General features: G+C 37.3%; 1 protein-coding gene across 2 annotated transcripts in view; it reads left to right on the forward strand.

Moving 5' to 3' along the window:
* The first annotated feature begins 9,672 nt into the window (after positions 1-9,672).
* The window catches only part of GAREM1 (GRB2 associated regulator of MAPK1 subtype 1), a 174,267-nt gene continuing 159,668 nt past the window's right edge, over positions 9,673-24,271 (forward strand). For both annotated transcript variants that reach the window (XM_039843800.1, XM_039843803.1), the window contains exon 1: positions 9,673-10,223. In XM_039843800.1, the coding sequence (XP_039699734.1) occupies positions 10,103-10,223 (121 nt within the window). In that variant the 5' untranslated portion in view covers positions 9,673-10,102. The remainder of the gene's footprint in view (positions 10,224-24,271) is intronic.

Here is a 24,271-nt window from a genome sequence, read left to right on the forward strand (position 1 = left end):
TGCTAAGAGTAATAGATCCTTTGTTTCTGATCCAGAAGTCTCCTCTCTCCTGCCAGCATCCATGAAACTGTGGCAGGCTAACTTGCAAGCTTGCAAGTAGGTAGAATCTTAGACCATGACAGTTCTTGACAGTGCCATCAAGAAATTTACCATTTAATAAGGAATTTAAGGAGAGTACACAGATAACCGTAATACGTCTTAACTGTGATAACAGTTACCCAAAATGCTATAGAGGACAAAATTGATTCTGACGAAGAGGCAGTTTCACGTAGGAAATGAAGGGAAGGAACTTGTGTGAGAAAATAAAGCATAAAATATTATAATTCTATTTCTATTTCTCTGACCACTCTTTCTCAGCATTTCTGCTGGGTCCTCTTTTGTTCTTGGAACCCGACAAGATTCTGACATTGTGCCACTTCTCTTTGAAATCTGTCCTTTCTTGGAAAATTTTATCCATTTGTAAAACATCAGCTACCAAATATGCAAATCTGTTCCTAATTTCTTTCCCAGCTCTAGCTCCCATTTCCAGTTGTCTGCTTCACATTTGGATACTTTACAGGTAACTGAAATTTTACATGCCCAAAACTGAACCCATTCTCTCTTCCCTCAGACATACTCTCTAGTCTCTTTCTCCCCTTAATTGTTAAAAATATCATTCCCAGGGCATCAAGCAATATATCCACAAGGAATCCTCAGTACTAGGCAGGCATGTCATCAGTGCAAAGAGTGAGTTTTATAGTATCAGCCTGATATAAACTATGCTGCTAGAATCTGTTAAGTATTGATTCTGTTAATACTCTCTTTGACCTGGGAGTTGTCTTGTCTTTTCAGAGTGGTTTTGCTTTATCTCCATTCTGATCAGTTGACTGAATATTTCTATCTTATATTCGTATTTCAAAGTTCTTGTTGTCTCCTCATAATTGTCTCTGTGCACTAATTATATATGCTTACCCAAACTAGATTTTACAGTTAAATCTGCTTGGTGTCTTATGAATTCATAATCATTTTTGGAGGTTCCTTCACCCCACAAACTAAATTAATAAACAAGTTCTGAGGATTTCAACTCCTTAACAAATAGCTTCTATCTGTCTCTTAATTTTCAAATCTGGGAATACACTGTTTTGGTTCAACCCTTGATCACCTGTCACCAGTTTCTTCTACTGTCTCCTACTTGACCTTGGTCTCTGCAGTCTTAATCTCTTCAAATCTATCTTGTATACTCTTTCCAAAACATTTTCTCTCAAAATTCAAACACGACTAACAAATTCCCTGCTTAAGAGTCCTCGGTAGCTACTATCATTAACACATGGGTCATTTACTCCAAGCTCTTTAAGATAAAATTCAATTTCATTCGTAGGACAGACAGTACTTTCCAGGATTTAAATCCTATCTAACTCTCTAGCCTCATCTCAGTCACTCCCTATCTCAAATCTCAAGATATAGCAAAGCCAAACTGATTACAGTTCCTTCCATAAAATATGTTGCTTCTTGCCTCCATGCTGTTTCTGACACTGCTCCTTTACCCTAGTGTTCACTTCCTAGTCTCCTTCTCATGTTCTATCTTGACTTGGTAGATTTGTTCTATTGCATGCTTCTCTACTTGGTCATTTCCTCAGTCTATAATGTTCTCATTTAATTCCTTGCCAAGTAAGAGGCTCCCTTTGTAGTCTCAAAATACCATAACATATTTCTAAACCTTACTATACTGTAATTACATTTATTTACTTTGTTTCTGGTTCTCCCACTAGATTAAGATACTTGAAAGCAAGAACTCATCTTTCTATTCCTATTGGCTTGAATGGTGCCTGGCACATAGTAGTCAATAAATATTTATTGAATGAGTGGATAGATGGATGGATGAACAAAGAGTGGGAGGTAATCTATGAACATTTATTTAACAATTAATCAGGGTACATTTAAAATTTAATTGAATGGAAAAATAGACTATAGTGTGGTGCTCTTTTGAAAGGGCATTAGTTACTATAACAAAAATATCTATCAGTAATAGGATAGGTTTAGTTGCTGTTCCCATAATTATTATAAATATTTTCTTTTTCTCCTGCTTGATTCCTGATTAGTTAGATATGTAATAATAAATTGGAACATAGCCAATATTTTCAAACTGGTATATTTAGACTCTTTTTAAATGGTAAATGTAAATCATTCATAACACTAGAGTATATAAACAGCAAAGTTTATATTAATATTGCATGTCTTTTTTTCCTTTTTAGTGAATTCATTCCCATTATATACATTTCAAAAAGTGTGACAAATAACTTAAATCCTTGGAAAAGATTGATAGTACTAAATTCAGGTGTGACTTTGAGGTACATGGTAAGGAAAGAAAAAGAAACTATAGAGAAAAAATGATATTTAATGATAAAATATTTGAAAATAACAGGTAGGACTTTAAGTTGTTGCTACAAATGTAGTAGTAAAAAAAATAAAGATTTTAATCATCTGAGATACCAAACAATGCAAGATAAATGTATTTCAAAGTAGAACTTGACTGGAAGTTTGGAAAGGAAAGCAGAGCTGTTTTTCGCGAGTAGAGCCAGAACCTCTGAAGAGACTTATAGAGAGTTTGCATAATCATTCTAACGGGACCATCTTCCACTACATTAGCTTGAATAGTTTAGAGCAAAGTGGAACTCCATGGTCTTCCCCTGTCCCATGACTCCCTAGTGCCTATTTAAATGTAGTGTGATTTCGAGGGTAAATCAACTTAAGCTAGATATGTGTATCTTTCTATAGATTTAATGGTGAGAATGAAAAAAAGTAAAGATTTTTTTACGTGTAATAAGTCAAGAAAGGGAAAAGTCACAAGCTTAGAATCATTTTGTGGAGAAAATACAAATGTAGGTCTGGAACAGAAGTATAAAACACATTATCTTCATAATTGTATACATAAATATTCCCTCCTACTGTTTCTTATCTTGACATTTGATGGCCTCTTACTGTACTCTAGTATCTTGTCTGGTAATTTTCTTATTAAATTAGTCATCCTTATATATCTTAAATTTAAAAAATTTGCTACTTATAGGTGTTATTACTAAATTTAGAAAGAATGTTTTAGCCAGGTTCATACATCTATTATTAAATATTCTTGCCTATTCATAGAATCACATGGACTAATTGCTAACTACACTCAATTTTGGTAACTTCTTAATTCTTGTTCAAATATTTTTAAAAGCTTTGTATAATTATTTTAAAAGAAAGATAATGTTGACTCTTTAGTTTCCAAGCAATAGAAATGAAAAATCATACCTTTCTGCAAAGTAAATTGGCAGTATATATCAAAAGTCTTAAAAAATGTTAATACTTTCTAATGTAGCAATTTTCTATGTAGGGATTTATATTAAGGGGGAAAATCATGGATACGCCCAGGGATTCACCTACAAAGCTAGTCATGAAGGCATTATTAATGGAAAAAATATGTAAATAATAAAAATGCCAAATTATAGAATTAGATAAATTATGGTATGTTCTTATAATGGAATACTATATATTCATTTAAAAATCACATTTGGAATATATACCAACATAGGAAAATATTCACAATATATTAAGTGAGCAAGGTAGACTACAAAATTATATTGCAGATTGATCCAAATTAAACAAATATACATGTGTGTGTATATATATATATATATACATACAGTAAAGATAGAAGAATACATCGAACATCAAGAGTGTTAAATAATTAACTCAGGGTGATGGGGTTATAGGTCATACTTTTTCCTCATTGGATTTTTCTATATTTTAAATATTTTATAAAATAGACATTCTTATAAAATAGAAACCATTTGGGAGAAATTTTATATATATTTCTGAGGTGAGAGAAAGGCATAAACTCTTTAAGAAGTGGACCAGAGAAGTACCATCTTGAGTAATTCTAAGTAAATAACATTCTCTTTCTAGTCTTCATAGACCAGGAACCTGAATGACTACAGTGGTCAGGGAGGAAAAATGCTAACAGTTTCGATCAGGGTAGTCAGCCAGATGTCCAGGGGAGGTGCCCAGCATAAACACATCTTCCTGTCTTTCCTTTTCACTGCTTGCCAGAAAGAGGGGTGGAAACATAACATGATGGCCTTTCTTTAGAGGATTTGTCAGCACGGAGTTGAAATCTCATTATCTTTCTAGGGAGACCCTTAAAAATGGAAGCTATCTATAACTGCCTCTGACAATAAACCTCCTTTGAAGCTTCAAATCATCAGAAAGCCAACAGCAAACTTGTATACATCCTGCAAAGTTTTTTGATACTAATAAATATTTAATGACATTAATTATTATTTTGGCATCAAAAACAAAATGAAAGATTTTCTACCTGTGCCATCCCTTTAAGTAGATAAATTTATTAAGAAAAATCTAAATTATGTCATGAACTATAAACTCTTCTAGGTGGAAAGAACCTTAGCTTATCTACTTCACAAGTGATGTAGCCAATTAAGCCATTTCTTTAACCAATACTTTAAATGTATCATTAAAACAATTTATAAATTTATGTAAAATGAATAATTAGTGATTGGTTAGTAACGGTGCTTTATTTTAGTAAAAGATTTCTTGAAACTGCAGAATTGTATAGCTAACCTATGACTCACTTAACCACTCTTTTGGAAAGCCTTGCACATAATTTATGAAACCACACCAGACCCAGGACCACGACAAATTACCAGAGTTTCTCCAGCTGAGGTTTTGTGCTTGGTGGGGAGGACAAACACCATCTACAAAGAATTGGCTTCTTTATAAACCCAAACCTATAACCTATAAAGTTATGCATGTATATACATGTATATGATTTTGGTAAATTCAATAATTAAATGATCATTTGCCTTTTTTTTCTGATAATTCTTGAATTTTAGAAGTTCCTACAACTTCAGCCATAATGTTACCTGTTTTGCTGAACTGTAAACACTTAATGAACAAAAGGGACTATTATTTAAAATAGTGGTTTTAACACTGTAGGTTGTATTACAGATGATGAAATAAAATTAGTGGGTCATGACTAACGTTAGGAAAATTTAACAAAAGAATAGATTAAAAGATGAAGATGCAGTACACATTAGAAGTATACAAAACTATTTTGTAAGACTTTTGTTTCAGTTATATATTTATGTATACTGGGTTGCAATATGATATGTGATTTTAAATAAGGATATGTTATGTATTGTTTTGAAAAATAAACATGCCCCATGAAATCCTATTTGCAACTTGGGATATTTTTCCTTAATATTCCTATATAGTGATTTCTGTATTATTTGATTATCTACCTAAGACATATCCTATATTAAAAGCAAGCAAGAAAGAGACAGCAAAGTAAATTTCTGAATATGTTTTTAAATCCTTCTTGAAAGTATCCATACAGTATATGCTTCTTTATGGTACTTCATGTATCTATTCTCTCTGTGTCTCTATAGAGAGAGATGATGAGATAGAGATAGAGATATAGAGATAGAGATAGAGATAGAGATAGAGATAGAGATAGAGATAGAGATAGAGATAGAGATAGAGACAGAATAGAACCTTCTATGTGCCTGCTGCTAGAGATGTAAAGATAGTAAAGCAAGCCCCTCTGAGGGTAAAATCCTAGTAGGGGACACTACAAATAAGCTAACAAACAATAAATTAATAATGCGCTAACAGTTTTAATAAGTGTAACTGATAATCTAGAGATATATCTCCAGTTCAGTGACAAAAGGGCAGATTTTGATTTCAATGAAATTCTAATTTTCAGATGAATGAAAAGAATGTGAATCAATCTAATAGTAAACATTTTTATATAGCATTAGAACCTTAAAAATCTTGAAAATTTCTAGACTTAATGAAATTTAATTGTTTTTAATCAAGAGATGCAATGACCTATGACATAATAGAGTGAGAGGATGACCCACTTACTTAATTCAACAAACATTAATTGAATACTTTCCATGTGCCAGGCATGGTAACAGGAGCCAAAGAAACAAAGGTGAATACAATACACTTTTGGTGGCCACAGTTAATTGCTGCCTAGTACGGAAAGCTAACATAAGAGCAGATAAGCATCGTGCAATTAGCATAATTAAAAAGGGGGATGTCAGGTGTAATGGTGACACACGAAAAGGAGTGGTCAGCTCCTTGGAAGATACACAGCATTTCAAGGAACGCAAGTAGTGAGTGGGAGCTAGGAGTTTCACAGGAGGAGAAAGGCAGAAAGACAGTCCAAGCCGAGAGAACCACCTCTTCAAGAGCATATATGAGCATGGCATGTTTAGGCAATACAAGAAGGTACTACTACTAGATTCTAAGATGCAGAATCAAAATGAAGCTGGGGAGGCAGATCCAGCCACATAAGGAAAGAACCTTTTATGCGGAGGGCTTTTACTTTATTCCACAGACAATGAGGATACAGATAATGTACAAGGTTTTAGCCAGGGAGTGACTTAAGTCAACTCTGGCAACAGCGTGGGAATTAATTGAAAGGGAAAAGAACTTAAAGACCTAGAAAACAACGTGCTGGATACTTTGATCTCACACACTTGACCACTAGCACGTTCTGTGACTCAGGACACTCTGATATGAGGAAAACCTACATGTAATATTTTTATCTTGCAAAGCTGATAATGCAGAGAATTTAGAAGTTCTGTAGGTATAAACAGTAGTTTCACAGTTAGGAAGCTGTGAAGCATCTCTCATAAGAGTCCTATGGTATTATAAGCTTATTCACCCTTGGGCTTATCAACATTAAATCAGCATACGAAGAGTCCTCTTCATATGGGTATATGCTTCTGAATCACTGTGGAAAAAGCCTTCTGCAGGCTCTAGGTTTGGGGAGTAAGGTCCTACAGCTGGGAGCAAGCACCTGGGTTTCCATTTGAGGAATGTTCCTCTACTCCTTGCTCGATATAAATCTTCCAAAATCTAATGATTACTACAGCTGCATTTATCTCTTCCTCTTTCCTCTAAATTTTGCCCCTTCAAAGCCAATACTTCTTTTAATAATAATAGCAATTTTATGTATTAGGTGTTATTTTAAGTGCTAAACATAGTTTCAAATGATTAAATTCTCATATCAATATGATGAGGCGAGAACTATCACTATCGTCTTTGTTCAGGCTGCTAAAACAGAATACCATAGAGTGGGTGTCTTATAAGCAACAAATACTTATTTATCACAGTTCTGGAGGCTGGGAAGTCCAAGATCAAAGCAGATTCCATATCTGGTGAGAGCTCGCTTTCTAGTTCATAGACATAATCACTTCCCAAATGTCCCACATCCAAATAGCATTACATTAGGGACTAGGTTTCAACATAATAATTTTTTTTTTTGGGGGGGGGGAAGGGGACACAAACATTCAGTCTCTAGCAATTATCTTCATTTTTTTGGAGGAGGAAACAGCAAGGTACCCAAGATTTGAAACTGAAGCACAGCTACCAATCAAACCCCAGCCATCTGGCTCTGGAGTAGATATTTTTAATCGCCATAATTTGCTGCCACCCACAAGTCTCAATTTAAAAAGGTACCCAGTCAGAACAAGGAACCAGGACATCAAATTTTGCTTTACGGAAAACTTTTCTTGAATATTCCTTTTTTATAAACTGCAAAATCCTGTAAGTTTTGCCCTGGTGTCCAGTTGTTGCGCTTTATATACATGGTTTGCATTGGTTCAACAATCTTAAGAAACACACCTCCTCATACCATGTTTGGAAGTATAGTTCAGTCAAAAACCGTTCACCAATGTTTTTTTACAGTTTAACCAAATTCTCACAATTAAGATCTTTCTATAAGAATTCCGTCAGAACATGAGACGTATATAAGAATTTGTAGCTCATTAAAATTTCTTTCCTTTATTACTCAAGGTTGAAATGAAACCTTTTCTGCAAGATTAGCAGTAAGAGCAAATGTCATGTTCTCTATCGATAAAAAAAAAGTCAGTTGCATTAATCTTTTTATCTTGTCATTAGGTCATAAGTCACCAATCCTTTTGTGAGAGGGAACTTCTATGCCCTGAAGCTTTTAAAGATATAACAGTAACAGCAAGTTATTTTTTAAAAATCAATCTACCATATATAGGTTCCAGAATCTACTTACTGCTTGAAGCACCCCTGACCCTGCCCATTCTTGAACGTCTCCTATATTAGTTTTGGAATCTGAGCTTTATTTCCAGAAACGGTGAATTATTCAGATAGGAAAAAAAAAAAATCCACTGGCACTTAGCTCCTTATGGTTTTTAAAAATTTCTTCTTTAGGTGAGCAAATCTCAGAACTTTATGGACCTGTGATTCTGAGTAAAATATATACTAAAATGTTTCTCATTTAAAGACTTTCAAAAATTCACGTGAACGACAGAGGTCAAAACTTTCAGCAAAAGAATTTTGTGAAAATTATTGCCAATGCTTCAAAGTGAGAGGACAAGAAAGGTGGGTGGAGAAGAATCTGTTTTCTTTAATTGCTAACGGAGTGGTTTATTCATTGGCAAGACCTATGTCAGCCCACTGAAAAGCAGCAGGGTGCTTTCAAGTTCCCTCGGGCGGGGTCGAATGGTGGGGGGAAGTAGGTGCTTATTCTGCCTTGTACACTGAATGCAGGTTTAAAATATTAAGAATTAACATGCAATCCTTTCACCTGGCAATCATTCACCTCTGCTAGGGTAAAATAATGCTAAAGAAAGGAAAGAAAGAAGGAGGGAGGGAGGGAGGAAGGAAGGAAGGAAGGAAGGAAGGAGAGAAAGAGAGAAAGAGAGGAAAAAGAAAGAAATTAGCACACAAAAGTAAGGATATGCCACTTTTACATTCTGAGCTCCGTCCGCGGTGAGCAGGCCACGGTCAATACAGAGGGACAGAATGATTTATCATGGAAGTCAAACTGTATTTGGATTACAGCACGGCCATCTACAAGTTGTGTAATCTTGCCCAACTACCTAATGTCTTGGTACGCGTATCTAGAAAACTGGAATTATCCTAACTTTTAAGATTGGAAGAGAACTGAGTGAGAGAAGCGTGTGAAAACAGCTGGCCCCGGAGGCTCCCAGTAACCTAGTTTGCCTTTTTCCTTTGGCGTATCTATGGCGGTTGGTGGCCTCGTCCCCCGCCGTCTCCAGCAGCTTATTCGTACAGTGTAGGTACTAAACTGGACGGTCACCTTTCTCCTTGTGGGAACTTCTGCCTTTTTCATTCTGCCTAGCAGCCCAAGTCTAGACTGGTAGGGTTAACTTCGAGCTCCGTTTACAGAGTTGCAGGGTTGGGGAGAAACGCCAAGGAATGCTCCACGCCTGCCTTTCCAGTCCGTCAAGAGGTGAGCACCAAATAGCTGTTTTGTGCCCGGTATCAGAGTCAGGGTGGGGAGGAGGAGGGGAGCGTGTCTGACACCCAGACTAAGATTCCTGAGCTCGCTCCGCTCCTCTTGGGCTCCGGGAAGAGCCCTGAGCAGGGCAGGAGTCTGGGCGCGCAGTGGACCCGGAGAGGCTGCAGGGCGCCCGAGCGGTCGGACGGGGGAGCGAGAGCTAAAGCTTGCGGAGATCGCGGAGCAGAAGCGAGGGCGACCGCGGCCGAGAAGCTGACGCCGCTTCCAGCCCGCCGGGCCTGGGGAGGCGGAGCAGGCGGCGCCGGGGAGGCGGGGGCGGGGGCGGTGTCTCCCCGAGCTGCGCAGGCGTTGCTCGCACCTTGTTGATTAGTCAGTGCTGGGAGCGCTGCTATGGCGTTTCTCAGACCCGCGGCTCCTCCTCACACGCTCGAGGCGGAGGGAAGGAGGGGTAAGAGGAGGAGGAGGAGAGCCGGCGGCCGCCGCAGCTGCAGACCCGGGGCCAGAGGAGGAGGAGGAACGGGAGCAGCCGCCGCCACCCGGGCCGCCGCCGCCCGCCGCCGCGGGGCTGCTGCGAGTCCTCTCGGGGCTTGAGGGCACGCGGGGCGCCGCAGCCATGCCCTGCAGCAGCAGCTGATCCCGGCGCGGGTCCCCTCCCTCCCGGCCGTTTCAGCCGCCGTGCCCCCCGGGCTGCCCGGAGCCGGAGTGCCCGGCGTCTCCCGCGCGCCCCAGACCTCGAGCGCGAGCAGCCGCGGCCGCCGAAGCGCGGGTGGTGCCGGCGGCGGCGGCGGGAGCGCGGGGCAGGAGGAGGAGGCGGGGAAGATGGACCCGGCGCCCTCGCTGGGTTGCAGCCTCAAGGATGTGAAGTGGAGCTCGGTGGCCGTTCCGCTCGACCTGCTGGTCAGCACTTACCGGCTGCCCCAGATCGCGCGGCTGGACAGCGGTGAGTCCCGGCCCGGCCGCCGGCGCTGTGCAGACCCGCGCGGACCGCAGTCTCGGCTCCGGTGCCGGAGAGGGTGGGACCGGGGGGGAGTGGGCTGCCCGCCCCCCAGCACTGGAGTTGGACGGAGCCACTGCCGCAGCCCTGGCGTGGCGCTCTCAACTCCCCCCCAGCAGCAGCTAGAGATGTGGAAATCGGAGCCCTTGCAGTATAATTAAAAAGGACGCCTAAAAAAAAACCAACATAGGGGAAACCTCTGCAGATCATAATCTTGGAGGCGATCCATCTCTCCCACCCGCCTGCAGTAATTACTCAACCTGGGAAACCCTGAAGAGTTATCTTAGGCAACTTTCTTTCAAAATAATTGTGCTTTGGGAGACATCTGTATTTTTGGATGCCCTCCTTCCTCCCCCACAAGAAGCTGCAGATTTAAGAGGAAAAGCTCCTGGGTGACCAATGAAAGGGATCACATTTCTCAGAGACCTTTTATTACAGCTTGTCTGTTTTGTTTAACCGAACTGAAAGTAATTTCGGGCTGTGTGTAGAAAATGTTTTTAGCAGAAATGATGGTATGCTTAAGGTTAATAATTAGCGCATTTTTCCAGCCTGGAAAAATTTTAAGTCACCAAAACCTTGGAATTGGAACCCGAGCTCAAAACTAAGAAAATGCTTGTAGGTACTTCCTGAAACTGGCCACCAGAAACAAACCAGACATCCCCCAGCTGTTTGTTCTGCCCTGTGACATCTGCAAACAAGTAGATAGATGTGCATACTATCAAGCGGACACCTTTTATTTTGAGAGTTGTGCTATGTAAAGTGGCAATATAGATGTGTTTTGCCTTCTTTTGTGTTTTTACAATAACTTCAGTTGATTTTGATTCCAGACTGTTTGCAGAAAGAAGCTTGCTGTGCTGTGGGGCCGCGGGAAGCACCTGGCCCCAGGCTGGCAGGCAGGCAGGTAGAGCTGTGGTCACATAGGCCAAGTCAGAAGAGCACTGAGCAGAAAAATGTCATTTCAAGTCACAAGGACTTGGGGGTTACTCCTTTTCTGCGGTACAAGAGTGCGTAACATGAGATGTATAAATGTCCAGACATTTTTATTCTCTTATCTATGGGGTTAGATTAGACCTTTGAAATACTGATGTGAAAAAATAAATGCAGGTAAGTTCATGAAAGCTGGAAAACAATCTTGGCATCCTTGCTAGCCTTGTTTGGTTGTGGTGGTAGTGGTGGGCATTGGGAATAACTCGAAATTTTAAAACCAGTAATGAAATACAAGTGAATCCAGGAAAGGACAGGTGGTGTTTCGAGGCATTTCTGCTTAGAGTGGGGGTGGGAGTGTTTTGTACTTCGAATATGTATCTGCAGATCTGAATCTGTGTGTACGTATATGTGTTTCCACAGTGTTTCATTTCCTATTTCACTGTGCAAAATTGTGTATACTGGAAAGCCGTGAGTCCTCACCTTTTCTGACCTTTCATCTCTGCACACTCCATCCATACTTCTTAGCTAGGCACAGTATTGGTGCATCTGCTATAAAAGTCAACCAAAAGCTTCATTAAACTGAGAGTTTAAAGAGGCTGAAAATCAGTTGCAGACATAACTTTTAGCTTTATTATCCATTTTCCTATCCCTGCCATTCATAAAAAGGATCTGAATCAGCAGTGTACTCATCCCACACTTCTTTGTAAAATCAGGACGTGGGTAGCAAGTCTTAACACTGTGTCCTTTCAAGTTGTGGAATAGATTTTGATTACTGTGTAATTTCAATTCTTTATTGTAATTTTTCTCTTATTACTGCTTGAGAATCATAGTGGCACAAATTTGGAGTCATAGCCAAATACCGCTTTATACCTTGCTTCTGTCACTTAATGATCTCATCTTATTTAAAATTCGTTTTTAATAACTGCATAATATTCATTGGGATGGCTGTGTTATTCTAGTCCCCTATGATGATCATTAGCTGCTTCATTTTTTACTATTATAAGTTATAATATAATGAACATTCATACATAATATATCTGTTAGTTTGGGTTAAGATCTATTCCTGCCTCGCTGAATAGGCATATGAATCCTTTTAAAGTCCTTGATGCATACAAATTGTCAAATTGATTTGGACACTCAAGATGATACTCATTAATACAAGAATTGTAGGAGTACCACTCTTTCCACAGCCTTACAGTATTAAGTATCTTAAAAACAAACAAAAAGAACTTGGCTGATTTGATGGGGGGAAAGTCTTAGCTTACCAATTAAATTTGGATAAACTTTAAAAGAGTCAATCATAGATTTCATGCTTATTTCTAAACATGTTTCACAGCAATGCTTAGAACATGTTAAGGACATGCTACCATATTTATAAATGCTATATGTGAAATCTCAAGTTTTGTGTAGTCCTCATCCTGTTTGTCGTTTTGTGGTTTTAGTAGTGCAGGTACATTCTACACACACACCCTATACTTAGGCATGAAAGTAGTCATTTCCAAATCACTTGTTTTAAAATACTAGAAAGAAGTTGAAAAACATGCCACTAGTTGACATTTTGCCAAGAGAAAACTATTGGCTAATTTTAAGCAATTTTAAAGAATATTGAATATCTAATTTCATAACTGTTGACTACTGAATGCCTACTATGTGCGGATACATTGCAAGGTGTTTGAAGTATATTGTCTCAAATCCTCAGCAACCCCATTTTAAGGACTTTGAGAACCTGAGATTCAGAGAAATTGAGTGACATACCTGGTAAATGGTAAAGTGAGATTTCCAGCTGGCTTTTGTACTCTAAAGACAGACCTTTTATCTCAAACTGTACTACCTCCTCAGACTAAATGGGAGTAGGTTTGGAGTAGATCTAACATCCGCTCTAAATAGCCCCACTGTCTCTCTGAGAGCCCGAGGACCGGAAAGTCAATATTTTTAAAACAGTGTAGACACCAAATTAAGTGCTGGCCTCATTCATCATATGTAGACAACTTTCTTCTTCCCAAAGGAGTGGCCAAAAAGAGGTAAGAGGCAGTGGGGAAGAAGAAAATAAGGAATCAGAGAAAGAAGACAAAAAGTGGAGTCTGGGGGCTTAGGGTATATAGATGTGTCTGATGACATCATTCCTCAGTACATTTGCCATACTTAGAATATTAACTGCACAATAAGTTCATTAACTCTCTAATTTGTTGTGTTATGCTCTTCACTCATGCAATGCTGGTCAGGTAGATGCATTCAATATTACATCCCCAGTGGTGAAATTTGTCATCTTATGATAAGATAAATACAAAACTGGTGAACTTTTATGAATATTGCCTCATGAATCTTTCTGGAGAACTCAAAGAAAAGTATTCTAGCAATTCTTCTTAGGAGTGAGATACATCTCATCAGCCAGGGTCTGATTAGATACATCTCATCAGCCAGGGTCAGCCAGTTAGCCATGCATTAAGATCAAATATTTAAACTGATTACCAATCTTAGAAACTATTGGCTATAGAACCAGGTTCAACAAATGTGTTTACGACCAAGTAAATGGCAGAGTTCTCCCCCACTCCATCTCTAACCCATCCTCACTCAAAACCAGGTAGGTGGGAAATGGTACATTCTCTGTCTCCAGTATTTCATCTTGGAAAGACTCTGAACAGTTTTCTCCCAACTTTTTCGCCCCTGTTGCTCCTAAAAGATTTGGTAAAACTCTGTACCCTAAGCACATTTTTAAGCTAATTTCTAAAACTTTTCATCCTAAATCTAAATAATTGCATGTAATTTTTCAATATATTATAAATATTGACCTTTTAAATTGTTACATCTATTTAAAAATTCTAATAGGATCTATATTGATTCTCAGTATTACTCATTTTTAAAAATGCATGAATAAGTTTTTCAACAGTTAAAAATTTTACATCTTTCTTTTTTCTCCTTAAACTTATATTTCCATTTCCCTACTATAGAATTCTGTCCCAATGTAATATATTTTTATGTTTAAAAATGTCTTAATGATCACTGTGATACTTTCTGTAACAAAAAAAGTATATAAATTGAAACAGTATTTTGTGCGTGTGTGTGTGTGTGTGTGTGTGTGTGTGTTTTGTGACCATAAGGCTCTTTGTATTTAAAAATTTGTATTTAAATATTTGTATTTAAAAATTTCCAAAGAATTGGAAATTACCTGACTTAGAAAAGGAGTTGTTACCAAATGCTGGAGCCTTTACTCCTCCACATCAGCATTTTTATTTGTTCCTTTGTTTGTCACCCTGAGATCCTGACACCCTGGCAGTTGAGAAAGATCTGGGGAGGGTAATGCAAATAAATGACTTTTGTAAAGTGGGTGAAAGATCGTTGTGAAGGAGAGGTGTTGAAGGACAACATGGAATGGAGGCCCTCCAACACAGTCATGTTCCCAGGCAGATCAACTTTTAGACAAGATGACATGTAGAAGTTTGGGATCTGGAAATCGGTTTCCTTAAAGGTGTGATGGTGAACCCCTAGAAAAATGTTGGCTTTACTTCAGACATGTACCCCAGTTCCAAGATCACTGGTCTAGATCAGTGAAGGATGAGTTCATGGCCCTATTTGCTGAAGGGAAAGGAAGACCAAGGCTATGTGGACTAAGGGAGAGAAAAAAGATGGTAGGAGTTGGAGGCAGCTGTTTAGATAGACCAGCAGCAATCTCTCCTAACTGTGTGGAGGAATCAGAGCTGATTCTAAGCCCCAGCCGTGTTAGGGGGGTACTCTGGGGCACTCTGGCCCTTGCTTTGTGCCGTGGTGCTTTAACTTTACCATTTGAGTGCCTGGAGGGCTGAAGGAGCAGAAACATAGACACTCAGATCAAAGAGAGGCTCCAAGTGGCTGCAAATGTCAAAGCTGTTTCTAGATCCATGTTTTTATCTTTGAAATTAATTCTCAAAATCTACTCCATGATCGATGTTATTTTATACATATAATTTATTTCTAAAGTAACTTAGTGTAAATCTTGCTTCAAGAAGATGTGCTATGCTTGTGTGTGTCTTCATTTCCCCTGACACTCTATCTTGTAAGAGGGTAGATATACCCCAGGTGGGAGAAATAGTAGTTCAGAGCAGCGGTACCCAACGTTTTTGGCACCAGGGACCGGTGCTTCTATGAGAATCCATTGCTTGATGATCTGAGGTGGAGCTGAAGTGGTGATGCTGGCGCTGGGGAGGGGCTGCAAATACAGATGAAGTATCTCACTCGCCCACCTGCTGCTCACCTCCTGCTGTGCTGCCCGGTTCCTGATAGGCCATGGGTCTACGGCCCGGATGTTGGGGGCCCCTGGTTTAAAGGATGCTGGATATGGAGCCTGGAGACCTCTTTGTTCAGTTACAGGTATTGCTATTTCATAGTATGTGATCTTGGTTAGGTCTCTTAATCCCTTTGATTTGTTGTTTTCTGTGCAGAAGAAACAGACAAACCTTATACTTACTTGCCCATGTATCTCACAGTTATTCATTAATTGTTTATTTAGGCAACTAATATTTATTAAGCCCCTCCTATGTGTCAAGCCCTGTTATAGGTATTGGGACTATAGCACTGAACATATCAAGACAAAACCTCTGTCCTCATGGAGCTTATATGTTAGTGTATCTACCTGCTGTGATAATTAAATGTAATAATACATATGAAATACATGCGTGTTGCAAAACAGTATACACATATAAGATTGATATATAGTGGAGGTGCAGAACACTGATGGGGGCGGTTTGGGGTTCACAGTTATTGAGGCAACAGAAACCAATTGATAGTAGATTTTATTATCTTTGTACAGATGAAGAAACTGAGGGAAATGCTCTAGGTAACTTTAGTCTGCTTCTTTTTGAGTTTTCCAGGTTATTGATCTAGTAAGCCACAGGTTATAAAAAGGTGGTGTAATGTCTTTATTAGAGAGAAAGTGTTATGAATCAACTAACCCAAGATTGAACCTAGGAGAGACCAGAGCTAGAAGTTAGGAAAGGAGCTTTTAACATGTAAGTCTGACTGAATGCTACCAAGACACTCATCCTTTTTTTTTCACATGTACTCATTGCTACTTTTTACTGAGTTGATGGTGATTTTCTGAGCACCTTTACTTATATAACTGTTAGCAGGACAGATGTACCTAGTATAATGTTATACACAAAGTGGATGATGAAGAAAGTCTCTTGAATATTCTTTTAGATACCACATATCTTTACTTTCCTATAGTTATCACCTATTCTAATTGACCATGCCTAAAAATTACAAAAAATAAAAAAACAAAAGAGGACCTTGTAGAGGACAGTGGGCGATGATAAACATTTAGACCCACAAGACAAGATTTGGTCACAGGTCCTTCAGTGCTTTTGCTTTTCAAGTAAGATGATTGTTTTGATCATCTTAAAAGAGTATCCACATGGCCAGTAAAATTCTTGATATTTAGTTCATATGTAAAAAGAACTGGTTTGACCGTCGTAATGGACTGCATCATAGTTTAAAGGGAGAGTATTTTGGTCTCTTTTGCTCATTTGGCTGCCTGATTGAAATAGCAAGTTCTAGTACACCAGCTTGTAAACTCATTTATTTTTGTTTGAGATTCCTGAGGTATCTGTCTTTTCACTTACTGAGCTGCAGTTCTAGGAAAACTCATGAACTCCTTTTCGTCTTCAGCAGGACTATCCATCTTAGGAACACCAGCTATCATATGCAACTTGAAAATTAACTTTTATTGCTGTTTTATGTATTATTTTGTCACACTTGACAAAATATAAAATACCTGCACAAATATTTCAGTATATAGAAAGCACTTGATAAGCTTTTAATAAATGGATGAGCAAATCTCAGTATTAAAATTTTTAGGGCCCAAAATATCTATATTACTAAAGCTATGTATGACCTTTGTACATCTGAAGTAGAATTTCACTTCTGTTTCAATTGAGATAGACATATTCTTAAAAATATAAATTGGAACTAAAATGGTAGGTCCTAAAATTAGTGGTAGGAAAAATAGAGACTAGCAGACCATCATGATGACATAATGATTCTTAGGGTCATTTTAGGGTTATCAATATTTTCAATTATTTCTAGAAGTTATAACTCATTTTTGGATTTTTTGCTTTCTTGCTAGTTATTTCATTCAGAAATTAAGATGCCTCCTTTACATATGACATGTAGTTATGTCGTTGAATTTTTAGTCTCATATGGACTAGAATGCCATAAATCTTTGGAACCAGTCAGCTCTTACTACAATAAAGAAAAGGCCTGATTGGATAGTCAGCTAAGCATTTAACTATCCATTGTTTCATCTTCTCAGAGCACCAGGGATTTTACATCTAAGCAAAGCAAGCCACTTGGTTTAAATAGTGTTACAAAACTACAACTGCTAATTTGGTACAGTTGTCATCTTCCTAGAATAGCCCCAAGATTGACTTGAAACCACAGTGTCTTAATCCTAGACAATATGTTTCCTTTTATGCCATTGCAGGAGTATTACATAGTAGTAAAAGAAGGACAGAACAATGTTCCCAAACCTCTTTTCAGTTCTGTAGATGAATTACTTCATAATTATGGGGCAAGTCACTTTAATTGACTTTGCTAATTCTTGAACTTAGTTTGAAGTATTTAAATACCACTTGGGCTCTTATAGCTTAGTGGTTGTTTAATAAATATCTAGTTATTGAATTTAAAATCCAATATAAAGTCTTATAGTTATGAAGATATTTGTGATTCAGGTTAATATTTAACATCTACAGTAATGATTAGACCTGGTTATAGCTTAGAAGGGAACATAATTGTGAGCAGTGCTTATGTATGTATCCCTGAAATATTTAAAAGAAATTAGGCACTGTTTTTTTTCTCTACTCAGTAGAGAAAAATTTCCTTGGTCAGATTTTTTTTTTTTTTTTTAAGATAACAGTTTTCTCAATGCCAGACTTCAAGATGTTAGAAATGAAAAGTTTATTCTTGATAAAAGGGTAAATACTTTTCTATTTTAAAACTTATCTGTTACCTTGTAGGTAATTAGGAAGCACAGGTTATAACAGTCACCCATTCAATAAAAGGTAAATGAAATGCCTGAGGAAGCCCACTTGAGTAACTCCCTGACATCCGTCTATGCAGATGCTGTATTCCTTGACTGATAGTCACTTTGAATTACCTCTCTCTTCCTTTAGCAGCAATGGGCTGGAATCAAAGAACTAACATCTAGTCCTGGTCCTCAGTAGTTTACGTGCCAAGAATTTCAATTTTAGTCTGTTTTAGATTAACATTTAAAATAAAGCAAGATCCATTTTTCACCTTGGACCACTGACCCTCAGAATCAATCAAGCACCACACCCAAGTTAAAAACAGTTTAATTAGTGATGTCTAAAGAGAAAGAGCTCTAGAAGGTCCAGAATACCTATTTAAAAATAAGTAATGTAAAGCTTTATACAGATATTTTGCTGTTATATTTTGCTGTTTATTTTGTTCCATCTTTTGGTCAATGAAGAGGAAGGGAGCCACTGAGAATAGAGAGGATCAGAAGAAATTTTCACAAACTCATTATGGCCAACTACATCAGTTAAGGTTAATTTTAGTTGTACATAACAGGACACACACACAAAAAAAGAGTGGCTTATACAACATGGAGTTTCTCCCCACACCCCACCCCCCCCACACTCCCATATAAAAGAAGTCTAAAGGTACATAGTCTAGGACTGATATGGCAGATCCACAGAATCAAGGATTTAGGTTCTGTCATCTTCAGCATGTAATTTTCACTTCATGGTACTTAATGGCTGCTGGAGCTCTAGCCATCCTGTCTGCATCCCAGACAGCAGGAAAGGCAAAAGGATTTGTCTTACCACTGGTTCTGTACTGCACTTCACTTACATCTCATTGATCAGGATTTACACACCCCAATATGGGAGGGAAGGCAAGGATCCGAAGTCTTTTAACTGGACACACAATGCCCAGGGGCTCTTACTGCAAGAAATGGGAACTTTGGATATTTGGAGCCGCCTAGAGCCTCTGCCACTCAAATTTTTGCTTTGATGCCTTTTATTAACTTTTTTTTTCCTACTCAAAACTTACTAAAAAAGCCATGTATTGGGCCCTAATTCCTTGACATCTCTTTGTTCAGTTTCTTCCTCAGCTAAGGTAGTATGAACTTCTTGCCCCAACTTTAGGCTAAAAGCTTAAAGCAGTTTTATTTAAGGAGCTCTTTATCAAAGTTGAAAACACTTTAAGCCTTGAAAAGTTGTATACTTATAGGAATTATCGTTAGAAGGCACTCGTCACATTTTTTAGGGGCTTGTATACTTTTACATAACTTGCTTTATAACCATTATTAACATTTTCTTGTTATACATGCATGGCATATACATAATGACTGTATCTAAAAATGGGACCAAACTATATATAAACTGCTTTTTAAATTTTACATTAGCTCATGAGCATTTTCCTTCATTATTAATGTTCTTTGAAAATAAAATTGTTATGAGTGAATGAGATTCTATTAATGCCAATAAACCATTATTTACTTGACTGTGTTCCAGTTGTTAGAAATTTAGTTGTTTTGAGTGTCATGTTTTTGAGGATAACTTTGTACTTAAATTTTGTCAGTTTTACATAATTTCCTTATTTGGGGTTCCTGGAAATGGAATTATAATTCAAAATTTATTATTTTTAGATTGTTGATATGTATTACTGAATTGTATCCAGGCAAGTTTGTACAATTAATAGTGAATGAGTAAGCCCATCACTTTGTATATCATAGAATCTCATAGGTGTTTTTTAGTCTTTGCTAATTTAGAGAATTTAAAAATTGGCATCTTTTCTAATTCATATTTCTTTGATTACTAGTAGAATAGCATCAATAATTTTATCATGTTTCTTTTGTTAATTTTCTGAGCCCTTTGTTTACTTTTTCAGTAGTTTTTCAAAGCTCTAATAAAAATAAAATTCTTGCGTCCTTTTTTCTTGATCTTCTACAAGATGATTATAAATAATCTCCAGGTTTCATATAAGTTTAATCATTTCTATTTTTCTTTAGTTGATATTCATAAGTAGGTATTACCTCTGTTTCTGAAATCGAATAATTGTAATTAATCTACTTTCCTTTGTCAACATGAACATAGTATTTAAATGTTATGTTCACTGTCACATTATGGCCAGTCTTCTGAAAGAATCCCCTTCCGTTGTATAACATAAAAATAACCTCATGAAAGTCTTGATAAAACCATGTCGTGTATTCACAACTATAATTATATTTGAGTTTAAGTCATGGAGAGGTTCATTATTGATGAACAGATACTTCATTATTGATAAATTCCAGTGCATTGCATGAAACTAGGTTTGTCACTGTTTTTAAAGAATAAAAATAAATTGATAAGTTTATAAAAATATTTTATTCTTTTTGCATGTAATCTATAGTGCACCCATAAGTGCTACATTTTGGGCCTTTAGAATTTTCTACCCCAGTTCTTATTCTCTCTCATGAAAGAAATGGACTGTAGAAACTTGAGTGCCTGTTGAAGTTTAGAATCTGAGCGCCAGTGCAAGGGAATGAGTAGTTAGAGTTTCACAGGTAACTTTTGGACAGCGGGAGGAGCAAGAGTGATAGTTGGAATGTCATTTTATTTCTTCTGTTGAATATTTCGGTAAATGTTGACGTCTGTGTAATGACTAAGAAGAAGGGAACCAGAGGTAAGAGAAGAAAAGCCCAGTTTAATTCTCTCTCTGTGTGTAGGCTGTGATAGATGGGGAATGAAATACATACTCCTTTGGCATCTTGGCACCTGAGCACTATATATAGTATTTATCAGAGTGTTCAGGTGACAGTTGCTAAGAGTGAAGTACAGGATGGCTTTAAGATGTTCTTTTAGTGCCAAAGAAGAAGTCTCAAGTTAACTTTACTGTAGATCAGGTAGCTAATGAATTGTACTTGCCTTTCCCCAGTTTTCTCTCTTTTTTTTCTTGACTCAGTTGGGAAGATATCAGTCTGAGTAGATTGTATATAATTGAACACTGTGCAATCAGTACCATAGAGGTTTCATGCTAATAAGTGGAGACTAGAGAGGAGAGAAGGAAGGAAATATATGAACTAAGTATAAATACCATTTATAGTCTATTTGGCTTTTTTAAATTGTCACATTAAAATAAAACTTTATTTCCGTCTATGTTAATCATCCATTATGAAGAATTGAAATACATGAAAATATTGAAAACTAAAGATAATCTGAAGTCCCAACATCCCGAGATAACCACCATCAGTATTTTGGTAACTGTCCTTTCATGTGTCCTTAGTTCACTCTTTCTCTCACATACATACACATTTTGCATAAATGAGGACTTTTAGCTACTGCTTTATTTATTTTTTTTACTTTCTCCCTTCACTTCAGCCCCCATTCCTCCAACCCAACCCTGTCTACCCACATAATCTGCTTTAATAATCTGGCGCATAGCCTTCATATTTTCTTCATACTCATATAGTCCTACATCAACACTAGATATACATACAAAGACATATACTAAAACATAATTCTGTCATTGCTTTATGAAAATAGGATTGTATTATGCATACTTTCATATTATATACTTTTTGGTCTCTTGCTTGAATCACTTATAGAAATCTTTCTGAATCATCTGGTATAAAACTGATTCATTCCTTTTTAACAGCGGCATAATATTCCGTGATGTGGAAATATATATTCGTCTATTGATTGGTATTCAACTTGTTTCTAGTTATAGGCCCCTGTGAATCACAGTTCACTGAATCTCTATGTTCATAATGTTATTAATTTGTTCGTCGTTTTTAAGAAGTCTATGGTTTCTATCTCACATCTTTCACTTCTCCCCCCAAAACATCTTAGATAGCATTGTCTTCCCGATTCTTTTAACCTCACATGCAAAGACCAAAATTAAATCATTTTAGAAAAAAATAGGGAAAAGTGGGTCTTCTATTTCAGTATCAGAACCTAACTCACAGAGGTGAAATTGACTTAATAGGTGTTGCCAAGTGCTATCTAAAAAGTCTGTGACAGTTCTCGCTTCCATCACTGATACATGGGAATACTATTTCTCCAAATCCATGTCATCATTAAGTGTTATAAAGTTTTTAAAAAATTTGCTATGTTAATTTGCATTTCCGTGACTGTTCTTGATTTTGTGCCCTTTTTATGTGTCTAGCAGTTAGACATACTTTACTTTTTGCTGATTTTTTCTATTGTTGGCTTGTTCTTGCCAATTTCTAAATGCTATTTTGTGTATTACAGAGATTTTTTTTATTTGTATTTATTTTATCTGTTAACTTTGTTTATATTATATTTCTCCATTTTAGACTTCTTAATTTTTACATGGATAGGAGTCTTTTTTTCATATGTTTTCACTCTGAGCTAAGAAAGATCTCTCCGGCCCTTAGATTGTACATGTAATCTGTTAGATATTCTAGGAAGGTTTAATTTTTTTTTAAATTTAAGTCTTTAATCCATCTGGAATTAATTTTTGCATATGATGTAAGAATTTTATTTTCTTCCAGACTGTTGTTGTGCTAGCCCATTTATTCAAAAGAATGCTTAACTACTGAATTGAACTATCTTTGTCAAATTTATTTTGCTCTTTAACAGTAGAAAAAACACACTTGAGCCACACCTGTCTTTCAGGGAGTGCCTCGGGCTGTGATCTAAGAGCACATATGGTTAATTAAATCTGAAAACAATTCTTTATTCCCCAAAGTTGTGGCTAGAATAGTTCCTAATCTTGATTTACATTTTTTTACCAATGTCTGTGGGAGGCCTGAGATGTGTTTTTCTAAAGAAAATTTTAATTCATTTTAAAGCCAGTGCTACCCTGTTGAGTCTGGGAAATGATAGCAACTTGTTAAATGCCTTCTGGAAGCATAGTCCAGATGCTTTGGCAAGAAGTTTTCTCCAGGGAAGAATTTGTTTTAAAATGATGCTTTACTAAGCTGCTGTTGTTCGTGTGTGTGTGTGTGTGTGTGTGTGTGTGTGTGTGTGTGTGTGTATGTGTGTGGTGTAAGAGAGCATTTCAGAATTTAAGAAGAATTTGTAAGTTGCACTCACCTTTAGACTACTTTAATTGAAAGTGTATTTCCCCCATTATTTTATGGATGGGGGGCACATTTTAACAGTACTCATAATAAAGTGTGCGTGTATTGCTTAAAAATCCCCTAATGACTCACATCTGTTTATTTTCAAAGACTTAAAGTAAATTTCGCTTATATTTTCCTTACCACCTCAGAAATCTTTGATGATATTGTCTTCCTGGTTCCTCTTAATTTCACATGCAAGGACCAAAATTAAATCTTTTTTAGGAAGAATGTGGGGCAATGTGAACATTATATCTCAGTGTCAGAACCCAGACTGTTTGCATAAATAGAGGTGAACTTAGGGGGAGAAGAGAACTCATAACGTCAGTTATTCTGAGACTTTTTCTACTACGTGACCTTTGCATAAAACTGCAGCAGAATCTCAATCCTGCATTTTATGAGGAACTTTATGAGACTGGATTCGGGTATATAAAAAAGTTTTATCACTTCTCTTTTATATATGTCTTTCTAAGCCATCCAAGAGCCAGCATGCTGTCTTCTCTTTCCATTATACATTTCACAGGGTCTAATAGGACCACCAGATGTCTACCAGATGGATCAGGAATCTTGCCTGAATGACTCTGTCACAAGGTTCTCAGGATACTCCAGCTTATCTCTAAAGTATTTGCAGGCTCCACCCCACTAGACACACAGGTGCTTACACTCTATTCTTCACCTTATGACCTTTTACCAAGTTCTGGACGAGGAAGTAATAATTCCAGCAGTCATTCCTTCCTGCTTCAGCTCAAGGATTTTAGAATTCTTTCCCAGTCTCTCTTCTCAAATTATCTCAAGCCTAGAAGAGACCCAATATATGAGTATATGTCTTATTTTAAGACTGAACTGAATTGTATTTACATATATTAACCTCATGGAAAGAAGGTGAAAAATATTCTGAGGCTGGTTGAAGCCAACTCGGCATTAAAATTTTGTGGATAGAGCATAGAGATTTGGCCGTACTATTTAGTCAAAAGCCATTTAATTGGTCCTGATGTGAGAATGTATTTCA

This window comes from Pteropus medius, unplaced genomic scaffold, assembly GCF_902729225.1.
Source record: "Pteropus medius unplaced genomic scaffold, Ma_sr-lr_union100, whole genome shotgun sequence".
Classification (NCBI taxonomy): domain Eukaryota; kingdom Metazoa; phylum Chordata; class Mammalia; order Chiroptera; family Pteropodidae; genus Pteropus; species Pteropus medius.